This window comes from Mustela lutreola, chromosome 2, assembly GCF_030435805.1.
Source record: "Mustela lutreola isolate mMusLut2 chromosome 2, mMusLut2.pri, whole genome shotgun sequence".
NCBI classification, from domain to species: Eukaryota; Metazoa; Chordata; class Mammalia; order Carnivora; family Mustelidae; genus Mustela; species Mustela lutreola.
Genome location: NC_081291.1, coordinates 209855652 through 209882350, shown reverse-complemented (window position 1 = coordinate 209882350; position 26699 = coordinate 209855652). Strand labels below are relative to the sequence as shown.

Here is a 26699-nt window from a genome sequence, read left to right as displayed (position 1 = left end):
TAATACAACAAAGCCTGGTCCCAATCAAACAAAGTGCCCGACCAGCCCTATATGTGTGAGAAATGATAAGTAGTTGTTGTTTCAAGCCACTAAGCTTTGGAATGGTTTGCTATTGATGTTGGGGCCAATTCCACATTAAAACCTGTTAAACCCCTACGGCCTGCCTGGGCCTACTTAGCCATAGTGACTCCATGTTGCCTAGGTAGACATTTTGTTGTTTAATAAATGCCTCAGCAGTTACTGATATCAGTTCCAGGTAACTGTTGCTAAAACACATACCTAAAACAAGGCCATTTTGTTGTTTAATAAACACCTCAGCAGTTACTAAGTAGTATCGGTCTCGGGTAACCATTACTAAAACACACAGGGAGGAGACATCCAATCAGCCAAAGCCACATATGTAGATGTCTGCGGTTGTGCCCTATAAAACTGGCCTGTAAGACCAAGGGGTCGTCGCTCTCTTTGGAGGTGGCCCTGGCAGGTTAGTCTGACTTCTAATGCTTGGCATAGAATAAAGCTTTACATAACTTTCACTTTGTCTCAGCCTCGTTCCCCTGGCTGGTCAGTCTAACTTCCAATGCTTGGCATAGAATAAGACTTTGCATAACTTTTACTTTGTCTCAGTCTCATTCCTTTGATAATGGAGGCAACAACTGATAGCTGATACAGCAATCACTAACTACTACTGTGCCTGAATTTGAGCTATTCTTTTATGTAATATTAGAAAATCAGACCAAGAGTTGGTCAAGTCATTTCTAGAGCTTGGTGATATTAGTAGATAATATTTACTACTTTTACCCTGAATGGGAGTAGGGAGGGATTCCATTAGCTCATCCAAAATTAATATTAAATATTAGGAAATGAGTAAAAAGAAAGGAGGGTTTCAAACATTCTTGTTTTATTCATTTTGAGACAATTGTTCAATTGATCAGAAAACTGTTCTTCCAAACCCAGATCTTCACACAGGTGTTATGATACAACTTCTATATGGGATTCTAGATTGGGTTCAATGTTGTACTGGTTAGTCTATAACTAGTTGCTATCCACAGAACCAAATACTGAGTAAAGATTTAAAAAAAATAAATAAATAAAAAGATGGGAACGTCTTATCTTGTTCTTATCTTACATGGAAGATTTTATCTTACACAGAAGACCTATACTGTAAGGGCCTGATTAGCCAGAGGGAGCCATTTGGTTGTAAACTTAGATTGACCCTGCCCACCCGCCCCCCCCCCCCCCCCAGGAACTTACTTGCAAAGCCCTGATACAAGGGCAGGCCAGGCCGGGTGGAGACATCCAATCAGTAGGGCGTGCATATATTTACTATTGTAAGTTGAAATCCAGTTGGCCACCCGTATTGCCAACGTAGCATGACTATGCAGTTTTCCCTGTGTATTGCAATCTCATAGGCCACCTGTGTATAAGCCAGGCTCAACCACCTCTATAAAAGTTAGTCTGTGAGGCTGGGAAGGGTCATCGCCTCTTTGTAAGAGACGGCCCCTACTGGTCGGTTTGATTCTCAATGCTTGGCATGAAATAAAGCTTTGCTTGACCTTCGCTTTGCATCAGTCTTGCTCCTTTGATCACTGACCCATTATTGGGGGACTCTAATATATACATTTGGCTCAAAAATTCCAGCAGTTTAAGAAAGAAACATGAAAGGTGTAAGATTCATAGAGCCCATAAAATAAAAATAATGGAGGAATGATGAGATGACTTTTCCCGACAAGTCACATAAAAAGGAAAAGTAATGAAATGTTTGACATCCATGAAAACAGTCCTATAGTAGAGACTACATACAGTCCTTATTTATCTCATATGATCTTATCTTCTACAGAAAGATTTCTGTATAAAATATACAGAGAGGAAAAATACTTTACTGTGGAATAGCTTTACCAAAAGCCTGTTCCTTCTATAGAATATTGGCCTGAGAAACCTGGACTTGCAATTTGCGACAAGAAAGTAGCTAAAATATTTTTTTTAAAGAAACAGTAATCTGATAAATCCATAATTAGAAAAGGGCAGAGGATTTATCTTTTTTTAAAAGGTTGGAGAGCAGGATACATTATATACTTTGTCCATCAGAACAAAGTTAGAAAGGCCAATCACCAACAGATCATAAACCATTTTAGTAACAGAAAATCTTCACGAAGGGACTTATTTAATTTGACCTTTTAAATCAGAAAGACTATGAAAGAAAATGTTCTCTGCATACACTAGAAAGAAAGCAATTTATCTCAAATTACAAATTTGAGAAAAGGGGAGTCTCATACTGTTTGCTATTGGGGTGTCGTCAAACATCCTTACCAGATTCATCTCAAAATCGTTCCTCTCAGCTCTATATGCCAGGTCTGGGCCAGCCACAAGAAATTAAGTTTAAAAACAAGACTTTTAAAAATCCGAGTAAAAATTGGATTTGGCAAGATCCTGAATGAGTTCCAAATTTCATTTCCTATGTTAGCTCACAAGGCTGGCCATGAGTGCTTTCAGCTTCCTAAAAATCATACACACAGGAACTTCTCAATCAACATCCCATGTAAAAACAGAAACCACTCAAGTATTATAAGCAGAAAGGCCTTAGTACAAGGAATCAAGATTCTTGAAACATCCGTGATAGGAAGGAGTGGCAAGCTCTAAGATGGCTTCCAGGAATAAATCCCGGGTGTCACAGAACTGACCCACGTTGGGAACTATACTTTCTACATGATGGGACAGTTGAGAGTCAAGAAACACCACCAGACAGTGTGAGAGATCAGGAGTACCCCACCACAGCTCTGATGCAGAGAGTCCAAAGACAGGATGCAGAAGCTTTCTCCTGGCCACACATTTTTGGAGTCTAACTATGGAATTGGGATGCCAAAAATGCATCCTGTCTTGACCCTATCTGCTGGAGGACACAACAAGTCCTCACGAAAATCAGCTAGGTCTGCTTATCACCTTCCACCTCTCACATGAGTGTGTATAACTGCTGGAGACTCATTGATACCTAGGACCATAACCACAAGGGAACCTGGGAAGTACAGTTTGGGCTTCCTGGCCTCTGCAACACAGGTCGGCACAAGGGCACTAGTCTCGCATGTCCATCAGAGGAGCTATGGCGGTAACTCCTCTTTTTTCTATAAGAGGGACTGATGAGCACAGTTTCAGCATATCAGCAATCCTTTAGTAAACACAGAAGGGGAACTTGTCTCTCAGGCCCTGAGACAGAGATGTCATCCGTCTCCAGTGATCTGGGGCATTGCCTATGGAATCTAGACATGTCTTGTTCCATTTCCCCTTTCTTATCCTGGTAACCTAACCAGATCAGTCCTGGCTAGGCACAAATCAGCATGGGGCAATTAAGCCAACATTTAAAGTAAGGAAAATGATCCCGTTCATACAGATAAAAATCTCCATTCTCAGAACGGTTAATACTCAGGGAGTGATTAATGATAACACATTTCATTTCTTTTTACTTTGCTTTGATCCAGAAAGACTTCAGGGGAGCTGTTCACTAAGCATTGCCTTAGACAGACTGGCTGGACTACTTATCTTATCTTACACGATCTGAAGGTGGGTCACACAAACAGCCCATGTTGGAACAAAAGAGCCATAAGGCATTCCTTACATGAAAGTTACAGATGATCCTGGCCCATGGTCACCATTAAGCGTGCCAGCAATTCTTGCTTAGGCCAAGGCAGTCACAAAGGCTTGTAGTAGCCTTGATTTGAGAATTCAGCAGAACCTGGGGCCTTTTTGTTAGATAGCAATTCATTGAACTGACCGGATGTTCTGTCTTGGGATGTTTAAATATGAAACACACAGAGACCCACCTGAAGGGGACAGGGCAGCTAAGAGACACATAGAGACAAGGAAAGAAGCTGAAGCTAAGATGTAGAGAGAAGAAAAATAGGCCAAGAGTTGAAAGAGGTGAAGAGAAGCAGAAACCATAGAAACAGAGATAAACTTGGGTATAAAAATAATAACTCAGAGGGGCCCCTGGGTGGTTGAGTGGGTTAAGCATCTGCCTTCAGCTCTAGTCATGATCCCAGGGCCCTGGGATCCAGCCCTGCATCAGACTTCCTGCCCAGTGGGGAGCCTGCTTCTCCTCCCTCGGCCACTCTTGCTCTCTCTCAAATAAATAATAAAATTAAATTTTTAAAAAAAACAGTAACTCAGAGATACCAACCTGTAGCAGTAGACATGAAAAGTCATCTCACCCTAGGATAGATATGCAATTTCTTACTTTTTTGCAATCCTTAATAATCCACACCCTCTAAAATGATTTCTTTTCCATGCAACCTCAAGGAGCCTAACTCATGTAATACTGCTCCCAGAATAGACAGAACTGACCTTTCAAGGTTTGTGCCTTGTTTTACTGTTTAGAATGAGCAGCCTCTGTTTGGAAATGAAGTTGGTGGGAAATTTACCATTCAGCATCTCCTGGGGGGAGGGGGGTCCCAGAGAAATGGCTCATGGGAAATTAATTCTGTCTTTGGATATTTTGAGGCCAGATGAATGTCTCCATCTGTTCTTTAACAGACCAAGTGCTTAAATGGTTCTTCCTGCTAGGGGACTCATGGAATAAATTTAAGTCCAAAGATGACAGAAATGGGGCCCAACATCCGGAAGACAGTGGGAAGTCTGCTAAAGGCAATACGTGCGTTGAGGTGAATCTCGGCTGATTTATCAGAAAAATTAATCAAGACTAAAAAAGTCCTTGTAAGACTGGAGAATGCTTTGACATTAATGCCTCAAAATTCATAGGTTGAACCCCTCATCTCCAATGTAACTGTATTCGGAGATTGGCCTATGAAGAGGTAGTTAAAGTGAAATGAGGCCCTGAGGGTGGTGTCCTGATACAATACAATCAGTGCCTTCTAAGAAAGTGACATGAGAGGTCTTGCACACAGCAGGATGGCAGTCACCTACAAGCCAAGAAAGAGGCCTCAGAATAAAACAGCATATTTTGTTATGGCAGCCTGAACTGACTAAAAGTCCTTGGTAGCCATCATCTCTGCCTCCTGTAAGTTTGAAAAACAAAGGCATAACTAGCACCTCCTATGGAAGTTTTTCCCTCTAACTAAGAAAAGAGGAAACAAAACCTGGGATTTAAAGCCTCCTTCAGTAAAACGATTAATATAGCCAGAAGACATATGGCAGGTTTACTTGATATTTTTAAAATAAGGTCTTAAGTTCCCAACTACACCACATGTTAATAGAGGAATTTTATTCCCTGGAAGGGAAACAAGGTCCAGCTGAACAACCAAAAATAGAGAAGATACATATTTGATCATGGTGTGGGGATTGGTGTCAGCAAGAGGGGCATCTGCCTCTGTCAGCTCAGGGTCAACCCAGCACCCTCTTTTGATTCCAAACATGACCACCATCACCAGCATTTGGATCAATGGAAACGCTCAGACTAAGATACCTTTCCTGATGCTAAGCTCAAGAGACATTTAATCATCTGGAGAGGATCCCCTTTGATGGTCACTAGGGAAAGTAGTCAGGAGTGACAACTGAAACCATCTACACCTACACAGCTTGATGTCCACATAAGCATGACTTTACTAGTGCAAGTCATCATCAACATAACTATTCCAGAAAACACTGGCACAGGAACATCAAAGCTGCAAATAACTTTACTGTACTTTCAAGGAAGTTCCTGAAAGATCCACCAACTCCTCAATAGAAAGGATCAAATGACAGTTTATGTTTCAAGATTCTTTGAACGCCTTGCCTCAAATCCTCATCTCGCTGTGTTCATCGATTCTATATCATGATCCTTATTCAAACCGACCCACGCTCCTCATTACCTGGACTTCAGAAACTCATAAACGTCCTAACTTTGCCATCTTCAAAGTAAGGCGTTACTAAGAGTGTATCAAAGTAGTATTCCCTTTGCAGTACAATAAACTCAGCTTTGTCTCATTAACATGCTGTCTTGGTGATATTTTAGAAAGCCAATATTCTATAGATTAGGAAATAATCCAGGGTAACAAAAGGCTGTAAGATCTCTAACAACACGGGGCTAGAGAAGTGTTATTTCAGCAGAATGGGGAGGAAGGGTAAGCTTTCAAATGAGGGAAGGGCAAGATGTGCCTCTCTGAGGACCAGGAATCAGTGCTGGAGTGAACCCTCTGAAGATAGCCACAAGGAAAAATTGTGCCAAAAAACTAGGAGAATGGGTCTGCATCTACCCATGTAGACTTTGCGTCTATTCGTGTAGACTACACAGGCAAAGGCAATCCTAAACTAAGCTGGGTCTTGGCAGAATGTTTTAGGATTCTCCTGGAATACAAGAGGATGGGAGACCTGCAAAGAGTTTCTCCAAGGCCCTTTCCCTCTCACCTCCACTAAAAAAATATATATTAAAGAAGACAATGTAGGTGATAAAAACAAACTTTAATTCAAACTTCATGAAGCAGTCACCTTTTGGAGAACTACAAAGTGGAGTGCAAGGCAAAAAGTTCTAATAGGATAAATAATAAAGAATAATGGGGCACCTGGGTGGCTCAGTTGGTTAAGTGACTACCTTTAGCATGGGTCATGATCCTGGAGTCCCAGGATCGAGTCCCACATCAGGCTCCCTGCTTGGCGGGGAGTTTGCTTCTCCATCTGTCCCTCCCCCTTCTCATGGTCTCTCTCTCTCTCTCTCATGGTCTCTCTCTCTCTCATGGTCTCTCTCTCTCTCTCTCTCATTCTTTCTCACTGTCTCTCAAACAAATAATAAAATCTAAAAAAAGAAAAAAGAATAAGAAAAAAACAAATGGGAAATTTCTGATTGTCTGGGGCCACACAGTCAAACTTGTTTGGATTGAGAAGGCCCAGGGTTGGCTTGGTATTTGGGGATTGGCTGACTGGATATACTGCACTTCTGGGCAGCAGAGTGTTTCTAGGAACACAAAAGTTGTTTAAGTTTCAGTTTGCTGATGTGATACCCTGGACAAGAGTCTTGTCTTGGATCTAAAAGTTCAACACCTCCCTATCCCCTCTGGGAAGCTGTTATGAAGAAGTTTCTCATCATCTCCAGGGTTCTTATGAGGCATGGCTACGGCTAATCCTATTCTTTTTTTTTTTTTTTCCTTACAATTTTATTTTTATTTATTTATTTGACAGAAAGAGACACAGCGAAAGAAGGAACACAAGCAGGGGGAGCCAGAGAGGGAGAAACAGGCTCCTGGCTGAGCAGGGAGCCCAATGCGGGGCTCCATCCCTGGACCCTGGGATCATGACCTGAGCTGAAGGCAGAGGCTTAACTGACTGAGCCACCCAGATGCCCACAGTGTCATTCTTTTTGCATGTAGGACAATGACCCCAGGGAGCTGACACCTTTGGCTAATTTTCCTTTCATTGTCAATGTCAGTAATAAACTGATTCTGAAAGTGGCTCATTGTATCTTCACCATCCAAATCAGTTAGGGCTTGGTCTTGAACTTCCTTACCTCATGCATGCTTGACAGAAACTTGTAACACTGTGAAACAGACATGGTAGTCTGAGGCTCAATGTCCCACAGCCTCACCCCTACTCCATAGATAACAGGCTAGGAATGGAAAGTTTAGAGGGAAATAAAGACATAAAAGTCACCTATCAGGAGGTGTGTGCTTCTTTGCACTCCCCTGGTTTTCCCCAATCATTTTGGCCTGGTGCTTCACTCCTTTTTCTCCCTGATTGGAAGGAATGATCTAGTTTGCTGGGTGACTGACATGGAACCAGCTTTCTTGATTACATGGAATTAATCCACTAAAATCTATTACCCTTTTTTCTGTTTATCCACTGCGATTCAGTGCAAAGCACCATTCATGGACAAGCATGTCTGAGCACTCAAACTAAGCCATAGCCTCCAAAGTCCAGTGATACTCTGAATCCCAGCTGCCTGACTCCCTGGGATTGTTTCCAAACATGGAAAGGGAATACAGGTTCCCTAAGCCCAACAAGATTTGATTAAAACAGAAAACAAAGAAACACACTTAAATATATAGAGGGAAATTAAGAGATTTTAACAAAAAAATGAAGTAAAATAGTAAGTCCAAACAAAATAAATTATAAAATCCAAAACTAGGAACACCTGGGTGGTACAGTCAGTTGAGTGTCCAACTCTTGATTTCTGCTTAAACCATGATCTCAGTGTCCTGAGATGGAGCCCTGCATCAGGCCCTCCGCTCAGTGCAGAGTCTGCTTGAGATAGTCTCTCTCTCCCTCTTCCTGCCCCTCCCACTTGCTCTTGCTCTCTCTGTCTCTCTTTCAAATAAATAAGTCTTTTTAAAAAATCCAGACCAAATAAAAAGAATTAAACTTTAATGGAAAATAGTGAGGAGTAAGATATAGGGACCTGAAATAAATCATACAAATAGGTGGGAGGGGTAGAAGAAAAGCCAAAAGATTAAAGATCTAATGCGAACCAGTAAAATTAAATAAGAACACCCCCCCCCAAAATTAAAACATACAGACAAGGCAAAAATGCCAAGACAATTCTGAAGCACAGAAATAAAAGCTTTAGGCAAACAAAAGAGAAAAAAATAGAAATAGTCACAGGAAACAACTGGTAACCTGAGTCTTTGTCAAAATTCTGGGTTGGCTTAGACATCTCCAGCCAGAAGCGGACCTGTGGGGGGAGTTGAGGGGGAGGCACCACTGATCTTCCAGGTCTTTAGACAGTGGAAGCTATGTTTTCAGTTGGCACTTAACAAGAGGGACCTGAGTTCTTTAATCAAAGTAGCAGAAACCTAGTCTCCTTGGCCTTTTGCAAACTCATAGGCAGACCCTTTTGACTGCTGTGTTTTGTTCTCTGGTTTTACAGCATGTACGTCTAGATGGGAAGAACAGAGACCTCATCTCCCAATTCTTCGGTCTTCTATTCTGCACAGTCGTTTGGTCATCCATTAAGACTACTCCATGCCCATTAATAGGTGCTGATGACACAGCACCCACCTATTGGTTAGGAAAGATTTTAACTAATTTTGTCATTACAATTGTGGCAAATGGTATGAAGGGGAAACACAGAAGCTATTAAAGTAACCAATGGGAACTGTCTTGAGAATCATCAAAGGCTCTCTAAGGAAAGTATCTGTTTACTGAAGTAGAATTAACTCAGCCAAAGGGAGTAGAAGACCATTCTAGGTAGAGAGAATAGTAGATAGAAGCTAATACCCTGAGGCAGAAGAGTAAAGCAGACAGGATGAACTACTATTGTGGCCAAGAGAGAAAGCCAAGAATAAGACACATGTGAGAGGGTGCCTGGGTGGCTCAGTGGGTTAAGCTGCTGCCTTCAGCTCAGGTCATGATCTCAGGGTCCTGGGATTGAGTCCCCCATCGGGCTCTCTGCTCAGCAGGGAGCCTGCTTCCCTTCCTCTCTCTCTGCCTGCCTCTCCATCTACTTGTGATTTCTCTCTGTCAAATAAATAAATAAAATCTTAAAAAAAAAAAAAAAAGACACATGTGAGATAAGCAGGGACAAGTACCTCGGGCTTGAAGCCATATTAAGAATTTGTTATTTTCTATTCCAAGTGAGGAATATTTGACCTACTATTAGGATCCAGCAGAAATTTTGTCCTTGAGGTTTTGATTCCACAATGATGAATACACAATTTAACCCAAATAATAAAAAAAAATTAATTTTTTCATCTAAAAAGTATTTTCCTTAGCAATTAAATCAATTTAATCCTTTGGTAAATTACCATACAGGAGATTTTAATTGATTTTAGTTCTTTTCATTTCCTTTCAATTTACTAAAATTAATGAGATTGATCTTTTACTATAAACTTCTCATGGAAACTTGATTCATCAATAGTTGTCCTCAAGTTTAATTTCCCATAGTCCTTATCAAACTTGATTCCTTAGTCATTTTTAATAAAATGTCACCATGTATCATTTTTAACCCCTTTCAGTTTTATTTTGTGTTGGTTATGCTTATAAGTAATGCTCTGAGTCAGATGAATGAAATTTTTTATTTCTTAGCCAATCCATAAGAAAATCTCGAGTTAAAAAAAGAAAAGAAAATTTCGAGTTGTTCTGTTATTCCAGACTGATCTATTGCAATAGTTCTCTAACCTTTCAGTCTTAGGATCCCTTTACTCTTAAAAATTGAGGTTATCAAAGAGCTTTTGTTTATGTGAGTTAAAGCTACCAATATTTGTTGTATTATAAATTAAAAACTGGCTTGAACAAAATTTATTTTGTATAATTTTTTTAAAGATTTTATTTATTTATTTGACAGGGATCACAAGTAGGCAGAGAGGCAGGCAGAGAGAGAGAGAGAAGGAAGCAGGCTCCCTGCTGAGCAGAGAGCCCAATATGGGGCTCCATCCCAGGTCCCTGGGATCATGGCCTGAGCTGAAGGGAGAGGCTTTAACCCACTGGGCCACCCAGGCACCCCTATTTTTATGTTTATTAATTAAAAAAACTAAACTAAAAGTGGCTTCTCATGCCCTTTACATTCAAACTATTTTAATCACACACATAGTGAATTTCTGGAAAACTCCCCAATTAAAAAAGCACATGTCTTAGTCTTATAAAAATCATTTTCTACTGAGGACCCTAAAGTCTTGGCGAGCTTCAGAGGTGCCTGGGCCACACTTTGAGAATCCCTGATCTCTTATAATGTTTCCCAGCAAGTGGTTCACACATCATTAGATTTGACATGGCAAAAAAGTTTTTATTTCAATAATTATGTATTTTAAGTGATTATTAGAAGTTATTACTGATGATACACTTGATGCCTCTGAGTATTCCTTAAGGCACAGCAAATCTGTTCCAATTTTTAAAAATATACAATTTGGTAGTGTCCGAGTCAAAGGACAAAAGTCGCGTCAAAACGTTCTGCTTCACGTTTTCTGTATTTCCCATAAGAGTGGGTTACTTTCACAGAGTGAAATTATTCCTAAAAATATTCTATTACCATTCAACCTTTTTGAAATCAGCCGTATGGTGATGTGGGAAGGCACAGAGATCGGGTTTTAAGATTCTGGGACCCAGAAGAAGCAGAACAGAGGAATACAGCTAATGGCTTAGAACCCGTATTTTGTAATCAGGGTTAGGAATCCTAAATTTAACGTTTCTAGCGCTGCGATATTGAACAAACTACCATTTGCAAACGTCGGTTTCCCTGTATCAGACGGAGATGGTCAGAGCTAACTCCTAAGATGGACCACTAGCTGATACACCGCACGTCAACAGCCGAGGCTGGCACACGGTGTATAGCTTTTCCTACAGATTTTATTTATGGCCCTCAAGTCTCCAGCGCTTCCCACAGGCCCAGGACAGAGCCGACGCCCAGCGAGGTATTTCGAAGGGGAGGAGAGCAGGTGCTCTGCCTCGGGGGGGGGGGGGGGGGCACAACTGGAAAAAAAAAAAAAAGATTAAAGTACCATCATTAATCCTTTTCACAGTGAGGAAATCATACTGAAAAATCTCACAACGGATATTTAAAATCAAATCACCACAATGTATATTGCGTATGTCTTGCAATTTGTATGTTATACTTCAATAAACCTGGAGGGGAAAAAAGAAAAAAAGAAAAAAAAAAAAAAAAGCACAACTGTCCTGACGTTGGGGGTGGGTCTGGAAGATTTCGCGCAACTTAATTTTAAAAGGAGTGGGTTCCAGGTCAAATCTGGCAAAAACCAAACGTCCCAACCTTGGGGTCTCAGCAAGGGATTTAAATCTTTTTTTTAAATCTTTTTTTTTTTTTAAGATTTTATTTATTTATTTGACAGAGAGAAATCACAAGTAGATGGAGAGGCAGGCAGAGAGAGAGAGAGAGAGGGAAGCAGGCTCCCCGCTGAGCAGAGAGCCCGATGCGGGACTCGATCCCAGGACCCCGAGATCATGACCTGAGCCGAAGGCAGCGGCTTAACCCACTGAGCCACCCAGGCGCCCTCAGCAAGGGATTTAACACCCCAGACCCAGCGCGCTAGCTGACACACGGAGGGCGCGCTCTGTGATCGGCCCAATCGATCGACGTGATCGAGGATCGTCAACTCAGGCCTGGCTGCAGATGCTGATTTTTTCTCGCGAGGCTTCAGATCGGGCTGCTAGAGAAGAGGTGGGTCCAGTTGGAGAGAAAGGAGGAGCGTGAGGTCACCGCACGCTGCGTCCCCAGGAGGCTTTGCGTGCCCCTCGCTTCCTCTGGGATCTTCCGAGCGAGCGCGTGAACGGCTACCTGCAGAGGCCATGGCGCTTCACGTCCCCAAGGCCCCGGGCTTTGCCCAGATGCTCAAGGAGGGGGCGAAGGTAAGGCATGGCGGAAGAGGGAGTGAGGTAGGAGAGCTGCCGGAGCGCTGCGGCGGCCGGAGCGAAGGAGCGGGGCCTGCTCACAGTCTGGGTGTGCTCCCCGGGCACAGCGGTCGGAGGAAAGGAAGATTCCAGAAAGGGAGGTGTTCTGGGGGGAGGGGGAGGCTTGGCTGCCGAGACCCACGGGCATTTTCGTTCCTTCCCTTCCCTGAAGGGGCGGAGGCGGCGAGAGGCAGGCCTGGCCGCAGGATTCGCGTCCTGTGCTTCCTAGGCGGGCAAGCGGGAAACCGCTGATGCGTTTTCTTCCGTCCCTGAAACGGGGCTCCTCCGGCTCTCCGCCTTTTTGAGGGTGAAGTCGAATAACGTAGGTGAAATGCTTCGGGAACCGCGAAGCCGACTGACAGCAGTTCAGGGAGTGGGTGATCTGAGGAGAGGAGAGGGACCCGGGCCAGTTCTGGACCGTTGTCCTTCAGCGAGGGATAGAGGGAGGGCTCCTCGGCTCGCCCGCAGTAGTGCGTTGCGGTAGGAACAACGTTACTCTCAATCCGGATGGGTTCTGGTCCCAACTTCGATGAGCTGGTTTGATGTACAACCTACCCGCAGCTCTTGCTTTCGTCTCTCCGTTAAGAAAAGGATGGGGGAACCTTTGAGGTGCCACTGTCTGGCTTAACTGCAAGAATAAGGGTCGCCCTGGACTAATTAATTAAGACTTTCTGTTTTGTGGTCAGCTCAGGAACATCATTTCAAGAGCCTAAGTTCTTTAAAATATCTTCATATACTACCAATTAAGTTTGACTCTTGTATTCAAAGTCTTCCCTTTTTTTGTCCGCCAGATTTCCTGTACCTGGTTAAAGAAATAACAGATCCTTGTGGTTCAGTTTACAGTTACAGTGTGAGGGAACTAGGTTCTGGATGGCGGAATACACGTGGGATAACATGAGTATATCGAATATCAGGGTCCGATGTAAATACTGGTAAAACAGCTTTGCTGGTAATGACATTGACTCTTCTAAAAAATGAGACTGAAGATTTTTCATAGTTTTTATTCTTTTGAGACAGTCAAGTAAGGATAGTTTCAGATACATCTGATAAAAGAAAGTATTGTAAAAAAAAAAAATAGTAATGACAAAAGATTCCTTAGAAAGTACTGTAGTAGGGAATGACAGGAAATAAAGTCTCTCCCCCCCCCCCCCCCCAAAAAATGAAGGGTCATAGGTAGATAGAACAATTAAATAAGATGTTCAAGGAAGAACTCTTAGCTCGGTACCGAGTGACAGAAGGGACCAGCCAAGATTGAACAGGGTAGTGTTCCAGGCTGAGAAACCAGTAGGTACAGAGGCCCTAAAGATGAAGTGAGTTTTGACCTGTTAGAGAAAACGGTAAGAAACGTGATGGGGTTGAACCTCATTAAGGGAACGCAAGAATGGTGAGATGAATTTAGAGAACCTGTAATTCAGGACCAGAACATGTAGGACCTTTTAGCCCGGAGGAAGGATTTACATTTTATCCTAGGAGTGATGGGAGACCATTGATGGAATCGGATTTATGATCACATGGCTGTTCCTCAGAATGGGTGAGGGGGAAAAGCCAGCAGTTAAGCCAGATCAGACTAAATGCTCTTGTAAGAGTTCAGCTCTTGACTCTGAAGACATGGTCTCTAAAGCAATGGTTATTAACCTTGTGCAGATCACAGTTCCTTTTATGAATATTATAAAAGCTACACCTTATGCTCCAGAGCAGAACTCTCATAGAACTACCCGTGATGAGGGAAATGTTCTGTGTCAGTTGTCTACTTGATCTTAGCCAAAAGGTGAGAAGCAGTGTATCAGTTCTGTCTAATACAGTATCCACTAGCCACATGTGTCTGCTGAACACCTGAACCGGATTGAGAAACTGAATTTTTAATGTTAATTATTTAAACTGCATGTGGTTAATGACTACTAAGTTGAGCATAGCAACTCTAGAAAAATGCTCACTGAACAAACGGGGGGCTCATGAAACCCATCTGAGGCCATAAGTAAATCCCAGCTCTAATCAAAATCCAGTGTAAAGTTTGAGAATTTTCACGTGAGCAATTCAGCAGTTTTTCAACATGGATGCATTAGAATTGTGTTCCAGTTTACAGAAGCGCTCAGAAGTCCATATAAGCATTTGGGGACAGGTATGTTAAGTGGAAATTCCCAACAAACAGAAAACTGCTGGTTTTATAATGCTCAGATTCCTAACACAATCAGAAAAGTATTCATACCATGTTTTCACATTTAGTCCAAAAGTAATGATAAACTTTACCTGAAATACCTCATCTGCATTTACTAATCAGTCACAACATTCTTTCCTGCACTTTTCACTATATTTTAAAAAAGAAATCATACGTTTTATGTTTTGATGTGTAAGTGGATACCTGTGGTCCTTAAAAATGTCAGTTTATTCCCCCAGTGAGCAAATTTATGAACCATTTATGAATACCAAACACTATGCTTTCCTTACATAAGTCTTGCTTGATTATTCTTTAAGCAGTCCTATATGTAGGTACTATTATAATTATCCCCATTATAAGATGAAGAAAAACCTTGTCTTTTACTCTTTAATTAGAAGGAGGTTTTGTTTTTGTTTTTGTTCTACAGCATTTTTCTGGATTAGAAGAGGCTGTGTACAGGAACATTCAGGCTTGCAAAGAGCTTGCCCAAACAACTCGTACAGCATATGGACCAAATGGTAATTTCCAAATTCATGTTTTAAAAGATGCAGTAATCGAATTTTGCGTACTTCTTCAAATTTACTCTAAGAATATTATACATTAAAAAAATATATTATACATAAACTGAGTTCTAGCCGCCATACAGAAGTAATTTCGTAGTTCATTGCCACCAGTGTAGTGTTCACAGTTTTTAACCAGCAACTCAGATCTCTTTAGAAAAATAGGAATCAGGGACACCTGGGTAGCTCAGTTGGTTAAGCGGCTGCCTTCGGCTCAGGTCATAATCCCAGCGTCCTGGGATCGAGTCCCACATCGGGCTCCTTGCTCAGCAGGGAGCCTGCTTCTCCCTCTGCCTCTGCCTACCATTCGGTCTGCCTGTGCTCACTCTCTCCCCCTCTCTCTCTGATAAATAAATAAAAATCTTAAAAAAAAAAAGAAATCAAAGTGTTACTTTTTGTCATTAAGATGATAGAAAAATTATGGTGCCTTCACTATTGAGGTGATACCTAATGTAAGGGAGAAAGTTCTCTTTTGCCTCCTACCATCAACTGAATTTAATTGATACACATGTATGGAAAGCAATAAAACTGTATTTTAAAGTAGATTATTTTGGTCTTTCTACATGTTAATGTAATTTACATTTATTAAACAAAAATATGAGAAGATAGTTTCCCTAATAAACAGTCGGAGGTTAGAAAGGACAGGAATAATATGGGAGTACGTTTAGGCTCATAGTTTTTTTTGGTTTTGTTTTTAAGATTTTATTTATTTATTTAATTGACAGAGACAGCAAGAGGGAACACAAGCATGGGGAGTGGGAGAGGGAAAAGAGAGCAGGGAGCCCAGTGCGGAGCTTGATCGCAAGACCCTGGGAACATGACTTAAGACAAAGGCAGACACTTAATGACCAAGCCACCCATGTGCCCTTAGGCTAAGGTAGTTTTAAAGAGTAAATAATAATTTTAAAAAAAGAGTAATTAATACATGTCAAATTTTTATAGTTATTTTAAGAAATAGATACAAGCTTATATTTCTTAACTAGGTTTTTTGGGGTATTTGGAGAAAGATTTGAGTGATAATGAATTTCTTTTTCTAACTTTTTTCTTCCCTTTTTCTTTTTTTTTTTTTTTTTTTTTTCTTTAATTTCAGGAATGAACAAAATGGTTATCAACCACCTGGAGAAGTTGTTTGTGACAAATGATGCAGCCACTATTTTAAGAGAGCTAGAAGTAAGTTACTTCTTTGAAGCCAAGAAATATTTTGATGATGTCAAAAATTAAGTATAGATTGACATAGGAAAAAATCTCTTAAGGTAATAAGGAACTTTTTGCCCCAACTTCAAAGTTTATTATATTGATTTTCTTCATTATGGAGTCTTCTTTAGTTTTAACATCTCACCACTTGATTTAAAAACCTCACAAGTTATTAATTTATGGAGAATTGGTTGTGATAAAAGTATATTTGCTAATAATCATATCAAATTGAGTATGTTGTCTCATTCTGTATAGAGTAGGACACTGAAGTGAATTATTCCATAATGCAGAAATCACTAGTACTTAAAACAGTGATTTTTAAAAAAACACAAACTATTTCTTTGGCTTTGTGAAAATAAAAGTTGGTGGCATTTTGCTTTGTTCACCTACAGTTTTGATGTTAGAGTCTGTAGAATAGGTAACTGCTGGCAGGGTTGTGAGAAAGGTCTGGCACCTGAACATTAGAGAGCCATTCCTCAGCTAGCTGCTTTGTAGCTGAAAGATATTTTCAACTTCAAGGAATTTTCTTGAACTTCGTTCTTAGAGCATTAGAGCTTAATCTTTTCAGATGAAACTGTAAGTATGTTAACATTTCTCTACTTGTTTAAATAACAGTGCATTTTTAAAATAATATGGTGAACAAACAAACTTCATTCCGTAAGATGTTTACGGAAGGACTAGTCATTGTGATTGTTAATGTTGGACAGTAAGATGGTCTCAGGAGTTATTCAGGGATGATGGGAACATTGCCTTAATAAAACTGTAATGATGGGGGCACCTGGGTGGCTCAGTGGGTTAAAGCCTCTGCCTTCAGCTCAGGTCATGATCCCAGGGTCCTGGGATCGAGCCCCGCATCAGGCTCTCTGCTCAGCCAGGAGCCTGCTTCCCTCTCTCTCTCTCTGCCTGCCTCTCTGTCTGCTTGTGATCTCTGTCAAATATAAAAATAATAATAAAAAAAAAAAAACTGTAATGATGGGGAGCATGGGTGGCTCAGTCAGTTAAGTGTACAACTGTTGATTTCGACTCAAGTCTTGATCTCAGTCTAGGGATTGAGCCCCGCATAGGGCTCTCAGCTCATCAGGGAGTCTTTTGGGGATTCTTTCCCTCTTCTTCTGTCCCTCCCCCACTTGTACGTGCACACATGCTCATGCTCTCTCTCAAATATGCGTGTAATTTCCTGAATCTTACGTGCAGAGACATCTGTACTGGATTGCTGACCATCAAAGGAAGGTGCACTACACTATAAGTAATATGTAGCAGTATGATTGAGTGGAGCTACCTAGCCCATGGGGAGATTGGAGTCTTAATTTAAGAGGGAATGGAACTGAAAAACTGTGTGTTGCTTAAGGATCAAATATTTCGATGTTTAAATTCAAATTTCTACCAGGTGCAGCATCCTGCTGCAAAAATGATTGTAATGGCCTCTCACATGCAAGAACAAGAGGTTGGAGATGGCACGAACTTTGTTCTGGTATTTGCTGGAGCCCTTCTGGAACTAGCTGAAGAGCTTCTGAGAATTGGCCTGTCAGTTTCAGAGGCAAGTGTTCATTTTATAACGTACTCCTGTTTAATTTGTGACCATGTATACACACACTGTAAGAATCATCATTGTAGTAACAGTTTAACTTGCGCCACTTGGAGCACACGTGCCTTACGTGTAGTATCTTATCCTCTTCTTACAAGAAACCTGTGAGTATGGCCTGTTAAAGTTCTATTTTATTTTAGATGAGGAAAGGGAAATTTAACTTAGAAAAATCTGTAAGTGGCAGTTAGCATTCAAATTTGGGTCATCACAAAAGCCTAAACTCTTGATGAGTAGGCTGTGCCATGAATGCTTATTCTGAAAGTATACTTTGCCATTTTATTTGGAAAACCAATACCCATATTTCTTGGGTTACCAAAATAATCTATGTTTTATAAAGTCATGTCAAAATTACGTCTTTTAAGGAAATGTTTTTGCTCTTTAAGGTCATAGAAGGTTATGAAATAGCCTGCAGAAAAGCCCATGAGATTCTTCCTGATTTAGTATGTTGTTCTGCAAAAAATCTTTGGGATGTTGATGAAGTATCCTCTCTGCTTCATACCTCCATAATGAGTAAACAATACGGTAATGAAGTATTTCTGGCCAAGCTTATTGCTCAAGCATGTGGTGAGTATATTGGTCAATGAAAAGCTCCAAAATAAAAATATCTTAATGAAAGTAAGATATTTTATCTGTTGTTCCAAAATATCTTTTGATATGTCTCATTTTTTTAACAGTGTCTATTTTTCCGGATTCTGGCCATTTCAATGTTGATAACATCAGAGTTTGTAAGATTCTGGTAAGTTTAGAAAATCTATCAGTGTTGTCGACAAAGGTCAGTTACATTTTGCAGAAAGAAAAAGATATCTTGATCCAAATCTAAATTTTATCCCAGGTTTTGAGCATTTAGGACTTTGTGTCTTTTGAGCTATCATTTGTAATTTTTTATATTCGTAGGTTAAATTTTTTAAGGGTGTTGATGTATTATCTCCTTGTAAAGTTATCTTTTCACGACAAGTTGAAGATTGAGAACAGTGTATAAACAAAATATTAATATGTCTTATGTTCTTCATATGTGCTGAATTAAACTAATAAACTTAGAAGCTAATTTCAAATGAGATGAAGTTCAATACAATATTAGAATTCACATCTTAATGCAATACTAAGAGTATTTGTTTATTTAAAAAATTGTGTTTCCCATAGGAAAATTTAGAATTTTATTTGAGTTTAGCTTATATAAATATACCTGTTGTGTATTTATATAGATGCTGTGCATTTTCTGACTCCATGCACTACCTTCTCCTCCCCCACTGAATTGTAAGCCTGTAAGATCAGAAACTTTGCTTTGTTCCCTTTTCTATCCCTGGTACTAACAGCTGTGCCAGCTACATTGGCACCATGTATTAGGTGAGTGAGAGAATGAAGGGTTCAGAGCAGTTGTTCTCTGTCTTTGGTTGCTCTTAGTGCACTGAAGGCCCTCCGCCCCCTTCTTTTTTTTTTTTTTTTAAAGATATTTTTTTTATTTATTTGACAGAGATCACAAATAGGCAGAAAGGCAGGCAGAGAGAGAGGAAGGGAAGCAGGCTCCCTGCTGAGCAGAGAGCTCGATGCTCGATCCCAGGACCCTGGGATCATGAACTGAGCCAAAAGCAGAGGCTTTAACCCACTGAGCCACCCAGGCGCCCCAGCCTCCACCCCCTTCTTAACAGTGGCTCATTTTCAGTGATTTCTACCTTCAGCAGACCCATGTGCTTTCTATCCACCACCCCATTCCTTAGTCTCAAGAGTCACTGCCTTAATACCTTACTTTATTTAGAAACAGGTCTTTTGGGTACATGTAAAATCAACAGCTGAGCCCTAATGTTATTTTGATGAGATCACTGATGATTTTTATATTCAATCTTAGGGCTCTGGCATCTATTCATCTTCAGTATTACATGGCATGGTTTTTAAGAAGGAAACCGAAGGTGATGTAACATCTGTCAAAAATGCCAAAATAGCAGTGTACTCTTGTCCTTTTGATGGCATGATAACTGAAACTAAGGTATGTAGACTTCAAAGCCTTAAAGGTAAAAATTTGACATTGCCTTTTCAGATTAATGTTTTATGATTCTTAAGCTTTCAGGAAGAGATTGCTCTACTGCATAATTATTGAAGACCAGGATTGTATGTGTTTCTTAGAATCAGACTCCTTTTCTTTTTTGGATACTTAATTCGCATACTAAGTTTGAAATATGAAATGGTAGCAGTATAGTTTATGTTCTCATATACAGCTCTTGACTCCTTGTGGTTCTTGCAAGTGAAATGCTCATGGAATGGGAGTACTGTGTGCTCTTCATTAATATATCTAGAGGTTGAGATCCTGTAGCATCCTGAAACAAAAACATGCTAATATATGAAAATGATAGGTTTGTTTTTTAAAAAAAAAAAAAAAAACCTTAGGAAGTTTTGAAGTTCTTGTTTGTAAGTCACTTCCATCTTTGTCCCTAGAATTCTTAAAATCTGATTTGATGGTTTTTAAAGTGTCACAGGTTATAGATGGGCCAGGTGTAGTCATTTTAAAAAAGTTGAGAAAAACTTGAAGAACCACAATACAGTGCTTTGGGTACACTAATTGACGTTTGTCAAAAGTAATGCCAAGATCACATGCCCAACATATCTAGAATAACAGTGTTTCTCCAACTTTACCAACAAAGCGCCTGTCGAACAGCAAAATGCATCAGTTTTAGGAGTGGGGGGGCTCTAGTAATAAGCTGAGTTTCAATGAGTTTCATACACACTATGTATTGTTTCATAACTCATGTATAATTATTTTCATATTTTTTTCCACATCTTTATTTCGTACAATATTACTCTGTGACTTCAAACACCAACGTAGTAAAATGGTTCTAAGGAGCATGCTTGTTTGTTTTGCTAGGGAACGGTATTGATAAAGACGGCTGAAGAATTGATGAATTTTAGCAAGGGAGAAGAAAATCTCATGGATGTACAAGTTAAAGCAATAGCTGATACTGGAGCAAATGTCATCGTAACAGGTGGTAAAGTGGCAGACATGGCTCTTCATTATGCAAACAAGTACAATATCATGTTGGTGAGGTGAGAGCTGCATTCTATTAACGTGTATTGTAAATAGCCTTTTGATGGTGAAACACCAAAGAGCTTCAGTACACCATGAATTCATGACTGTTAAAAAAAGGGCAAGTTGAAGACATTGGATCAAATAATAGGATTTAACTTGATCTAGAGGGACAAGAAACACCTGTGAGAAAACTGGTATTTATACTGAGAGCTGAAGAACCAATCAACAGCTACTATTTGAGGAGAGAGCAGAAAAAGCATTCCAGGCAAAAGCCTCAATTTGAGAGACCAGACTCAAGCCAGGGGCACACAGTCTAGATATGGGATCTGAAATATAACTTGTAACCCATAAACCCATTTATGGGGACAGTAGACAATGTACCTACCCATTCCGACCCCTCCCAGCACACCTGACCGAATATGCAGTGTAAGTCTCTTCTCTTCCTTGGGACACCATGAGCGATTGCCAGAGTAAGGGAGAAGTTCTCTATATACCAGGCCTGCCTTAGTGTTTTAGGACTATAAATCCTGACATTCTAGTGAGACTTGAGCTCTCCCAATTCTAGAATAATGCCATCTACATACACCTATGTGTGGATTACACTGTGTCGTCCAGACCTATTGAACTTCAATTCAGAATCAAGAATGTGACTAGGGGACCAGGGTAGTTTCCCTCATTCATCTCTGCATTTTGTTATGTTATCTGATGGAATTAAAACTTCTCTTAAGGTCTTTGGGGTTTTTTTAAGGTTGAATTCAAAATGGGATCTCAGAAGGCTATGTAAAACAGTCGGTGCTACAGCTCTTCCTAGATTGGTATGTATTTTGGACAACATTATAAAATGTAGTTGAACCTATTTGAATTACTTTTATTACAACAGTCACTTTCTTTTAGACTCCTCCTGTCCTTGAAGAAATGGGACATTGTGACAGTGTTTACCTCTCAGAAGTTGGAGACACACAGGTGGTGGTTTTTAAGCATGGTATGTAGAAATGGTCAAGTATGTTTATGTAAGTGCAGGGTGTTCATTTGCTTCTATTAATCTATTTAAATTTCTTGACAGAAAAGGAAGATGGTGCCATTTCTACCATAGTGCTTCGAGGCTCCACAGACAATCTGATGGATGATATAGAAAGGGCAGTAGATGATGGTGTTAATACTTTCAAAGTTCTCACAAGGGTCAGTATTCGCAATAATCTTTAATTTAGTACTTTGTAAAGCTTCAAACATAGTTGGCAGAGAATTTCAAAATGAATGGCTTATGTAAAAGCAAAGTACCCTTTTTACTTAAGATTGAAGTGTTCATTGCTGATGAGTATAATAGTTTTCTGAAATGATTATGCAAAGAAACAGCAAAGTAACTTTTAACTGTTAGAAAAAGTTAGCTTATGGTTTTTTATTTTAAATGTACCTTTAGTTGCTTAAGGCATTATTCTTAGTACTGTGTCCTTTGAAATGCAGGTGTGAGGTTTTGTATGCTGTTCAATTCTTAACTTTGGTTCTCCCCCCCCCCTTTTTTTTTTTTAAGATTTTATTTATTTATTTGACAGAGATCACAAGTAGACAGAGAGGCAGGCAGAGAGAAAGGGAGAAGCATGCTCCCTGCTAAGCAGAGAGCCCGACGTGGGGCTCGATCCCAGGACCCTGGGATCATGACCCGAGCTGAAGGCAGAGGCTTTAACCCACTGAGCCACCCAGGTGCCCCTCTCCCTTTTCATATACAGTCACTATGTACTGTAAAGTAACTTGCCCAAATCACTCCATTGTATAAAATTTGTAGTTAGAATTTGTGTAACAGTGCTTGATTAAAAGCTCTATTTTAGAATCTAATCTTCTAATCTGAGAGGATTAGAAAATTATGAATTGCTTCTTAGTAATTTTTTTTTTTTTAAACTATGTATTCTAGGATAAACGCCTTGTTCCTGGAGGTGGAGCAACAGAAATCGAGTTAGCCAAACAGATCACATCATATGGAGAGGTATAGCTTTCTCTGGATAAATTGACTTTTTTGTGGTCCTTGAATAGAATACAGTGCTAAACACATTTTTGTTTTAGACATGTCCTGGACTTGAACAGTATGCCATTAAGAAGTTTGCTGAGGCATTTGAAGCTATTCCCCGGGCACTGGCAGAAAATTCTGGAGTTAAGGCCAATGAAGTCATCTCCAAACTTTATGCAGTACATCAAGAAGGAAATAAGAATGTTGGATTAGATATTGAGGTATTTGAAAAAACAAACACTATGAACTTATTTTGTAAATGTAAAACATAAAAATGGAAGTAGTAAGTTTAAAAGGTAAAGTTATTTGGAAAATGTTCTGATTTGTAAGCAAATGATTTTAACAAAAGCTTTGACAGTTTGTCTGATTGTTTTCCTTAAATAACCTTTGTTTTATAGTGTGCGTAGGGGAGTACTTTGACCTGGCAGCTTCCTACATAAGGAGCTGTGTGTTTTTATTACTGCCCTAAACACATTTTCACTTTCAGCAATTTAAAGTGAAAAAATGAAAATTGTTTTTGTGTTGACAGGCTGAAGTTCCTGCTGTAAAGGACATGTTGGAAGCTGGTATTCTAGACACTTATTTGGGAAAATACTGGGCTATCAAACTGGCTACGAATGCTGCCGTCACTGTACTCAGAGTAGACCAGGTGAGTGACAAATTCTGATCTTAAAAAATATTCATTTTCAGGGGCGCCTGGGTGGCTCAGTGGGTTGGGCCGCTGCCTTCGGCTCGGGTCATGGTCTCGGGGTCCTGGGATCGAGCCCCGCATCGGGTTCTCTGCTCAGCGGGGAGCCTGCTTCCTCCTCTCTCTCTGCCTGCCTCTCTGCCTACTTGTGATCTATCGAATAAATTAAAAAAAAAAAAATATTCATTTTCATATGGTTCAGTAGTGTATTTTGATAGACCTGGTTATTCTAGCCAAAGGTCTGTTCCTTTATTTAAAAGTGCCCCCTCAAAAAGTTTGGGTTTTTTTCTGTTACAGTTTTAAATTGTTTTTAGTATATTTCAGCTGCAGTGAGTATCCTTTCACTGAAAGAAATTTTTGCCATTCTTAAACTGGAATGGATAAAACAAGCTTAAGTTCATCGTTTTCAGATATTTTTTAGCCTAGAAACCCATTTCTACAAATAAGGGGAAGGGAGGGGAGTTCAGTTTCATAACGTGGAAGGTTCCATGAAGCCCTGAAGCACATGTGCCACCAACTTTAAGGAAAATGGAACTTCTGGTTGTCCGTGGAAATGATAGGACTTAGGTGCATAGAATTTTTTGCTATGACAAATTAAGTTTTGAAGATCTAAAAGAAAAATGTTAAAAATTATAGTATTTCTGCTTTTTTTTTTTTTTTTTTTGTAGGGGGTGGTGGGAAGGATATTGTGGCAAAGAGGAAAACAATCAAGACTATTCTAGGTTCAGATACAAGCCTGAATTCAGAGGAGGTTTTTCAAAAGGTGTTTTCTGGTACCCAGTGAAATCCATTTTCCTAGAGAGTTCTAAACTGATTGTTAAGCAATGAGTTATTTTTCAAGTACTTAATAGAAAATTGTAATTGTGAAGGGGCATTGTTATAAAAATCCATTAGGTGAAAATCATGCCAAATGAACCTGGGGAGAAGCAAGTTATAAGTAGAAATTAATGGAAAGGAGATTAAAATATTCTGCCGCAGTAAAAATAAGAGCTTTTTCCCTACTTGTGGTCTGTGAGATGACCAAAAAAGGGAACTGGATATCTAGTTTCAGCTCATTGGAAATAAACAGATTGAATGTTCATGCCCTGGATTTTATTAATAGGGTGTGTTTATATCTGTATCAAGTAGTTTCCAGCATAATATGCTTTTGGAGTTCTCAAATAGTTATAATGCAAGCCGAAGAAAATGGTTGCTCTAAAAGTTACATTAAAAATAGCAGGGACTGGAGAAGCTAAGTACATTGGAAGCATGAAGTAAACGGGAATTCTAATAGTGGAAGTTCTTTAACAAGGAACTTCCTGAATGTCAGTTTCCCAAGTGAGACAGTAATACAATAATGCAAGTACCTTGATCACAAAGATACTTCACAATTTTGGTTTTAAACTGGGAAGCCTGGGTTTTGTTTGTTTTCTAGTAAAGGGGGATGTTCATTGGGTATCTGTGAACTTTTTTCAAATACGTACCTGAAGAACCCATCTATCAGTAACCAGTTTGTTACTGTAATGAACTTACATTCTTTAAGATTGTTGTAAATAATATGCACGTAGTATATATTCGGGAATCGGAATTTTAAGTGCTGAAGAACATAGGGCTAGATTCATCGTTGTTCAGTGTGTATTTCACTAGTTCTGAAATTATAGTCCCTAAACCAACAGCATCAAGATCACCTAAGAATTTGCTAAAAGTACAAAAATTCCAGAGGCCCTAACAGGCCCACTGAATCAGAAACTCTGGGAGGAGGCCCAGCAGCGTTTTAAATAAGCTCTTCAGTGACTGATGCCTACTAGTAGTTTGAGAACTGTTCTGGGTTGTTTGGTTTTATCAAGCTCTACTCTGGTTCTAAACTGTACCCAATAATGCCTTTAATTCAGTCTGAATTTAACCTCAGTTAATAAAATGTTGTATGAAGAATTTTAAAGTTTAGATTTCCCGTAGAAGCTTCTGAAAAGGGATGCTGATCTGTTGGAAGTGGTTGTGAAGATGTTTTAGGGTTTGTGCTGCTTGAGACACCAGCCATACCCCTTGATGTTCTACCATAAGAGGTCTCTCAGTCCTATAAATTTGGGAAGCAATGAATACTCTTTTTAGTTTAGACATTCAGAATTTACATTAAGAGTTTGAGAGTTCTACTTTGAGGAAAGCCATCTAATTTAATTTGGCTTCTCCAAATTTGAGCTAAAGCTGCCACTAACTCTTTTCTCCCAAATTAATCCTTTAAAAATGCAAGATGGTTATACTTGGAACATACTTGATTAGTGCATTCTAGACAAATAAGGGGCTTCTTGGTTTTAAGTTAGCAGAAAACTCTACGTATTTGGATAATTATGAATATACACTTCCTGCCATTTGAATGGATTTTACAGGTACTATGAAATTTCAGTGTTGAACTTTTATATATATTTATATTTATGTACCAACCATTTAGATTATAATGGCAAAACTGGCAGGTGGACCTAAAGCTCCTAAACCACAAGGAAATTGGGATAAAGATGACTGGCAAGATGAACTTCATATATAAATAGCAAATCAGGTGCCAAACAGATTTATACAGTAATGCATGCAGTTATTTTTCACATTTGGTTCATAGGGTTATTGAGTTACTGAAGTGCATGTCTTAGAATGCCCTTCACTAACGGGTGGATTTGTTGCTCTTAATGTCCACAAGAGCATTGCTGGAAGCTAACAACTCTGTGATAGTGTCCTGTATGCAGTGTGTAACAGATTGCTTATATTGAGAGGATTGCTTCATCTTGAATCAGTCTAGTATAAAATCTTTCTTTTCGTTTTAAAGGTAGAGTTTATGAGTATGTGCTTGTGGTTTTTGTTTTCTTAGATCATCATGGCAAAACCAGCCGGTGGGCCCAAACCTCCAAGCGGGAAGAAAGACTGGGATGATGACCAAAATGATTGACTGGCTTAGTTTTTACTATAGTTGAAGACTACATTTGTAGTAGTAGTCTAAGAATTGCCTGATGTTTTCATATTTTCCTTAAATTAAGAAGTGTTTTGTGTTTATATCCTCAGCTGGATGATACAATAAACATGTTGTTGGTATCAAAGCCTCACCGTCTGATGAGTACTGTTCTTGGATGTAAATGACCTGTTTGTCTCAACCTTGGTAATGAAATTAGCTGTGGAACCTCAGGCAAGCCACTTAAGTACTTAGGGGCCAGTTCCAATATACATCTGGCCTGCCGCCCGTCTGGAACTACAGCCATGCTCGTGTAATTGCATATGGTCTGTGGCTGCT

General features: G+C 39.8%; 1 protein-coding gene across 1 annotated transcript; it reads left to right on the top strand.

Annotated features, from left to right (window-relative positions):
- Positions 1 to 12039: 12039 nt before the first annotated feature.
- On the top strand, positions 12040 to 26508 carry CCT8 (chaperonin containing TCP1 subunit 8). Its single transcript, XM_059164551.1, has 15 exons — positions 12040 to 12210; positions 14835 to 14925; positions 16058 to 16137; positions 17549 to 17698; positions 18130 to 18310; positions 18421 to 18482; positions 19590 to 19727; positions 20601 to 20779; positions 21511 to 21577; positions 21657 to 21744; positions 21826 to 21941; positions 22669 to 22740; positions 22818 to 22982; positions 23291 to 23410; positions 26283 to 26508. The coding sequence occupies exons 1-15, from the start codon at positions 12151 to 12153 to the stop codon at positions 26358 to 26360; spliced, it is 1647 nt and encodes a 548-aa protein (XP_059020534.1). The 5' UTR covers positions 12040 to 12150; the 3' UTR covers positions 26361 to 26508.
- The last annotated feature ends 191 nt before the right edge of the window (positions 26509 to 26699 follow it).

Excerpts from the sequence above, each read along its gene's own strand:
- CCT8 (XM_059164551.1), top strand. The coding sequence starts at position 12,151 with ATGGCGCTTCACGTCCCCAAGGCCCCGGGCTTTGCCCAGATGCTCAAG. Across the intron at positions 14,926-16,057 it reads TACAGCATATGGACCAAATG|GAATGAACAAAATGGTTATC; the intron begins GTAATTTCCAAA and ends CTTTAATTTCAG. Across the intron at positions 20,780-21,510 it reads TACAATATCATGTTGGTGAG|GTTGAATTCAAAATGGGATC; the intron begins GTGAGAGCTGCA and ends GGTTTTTTTAAG.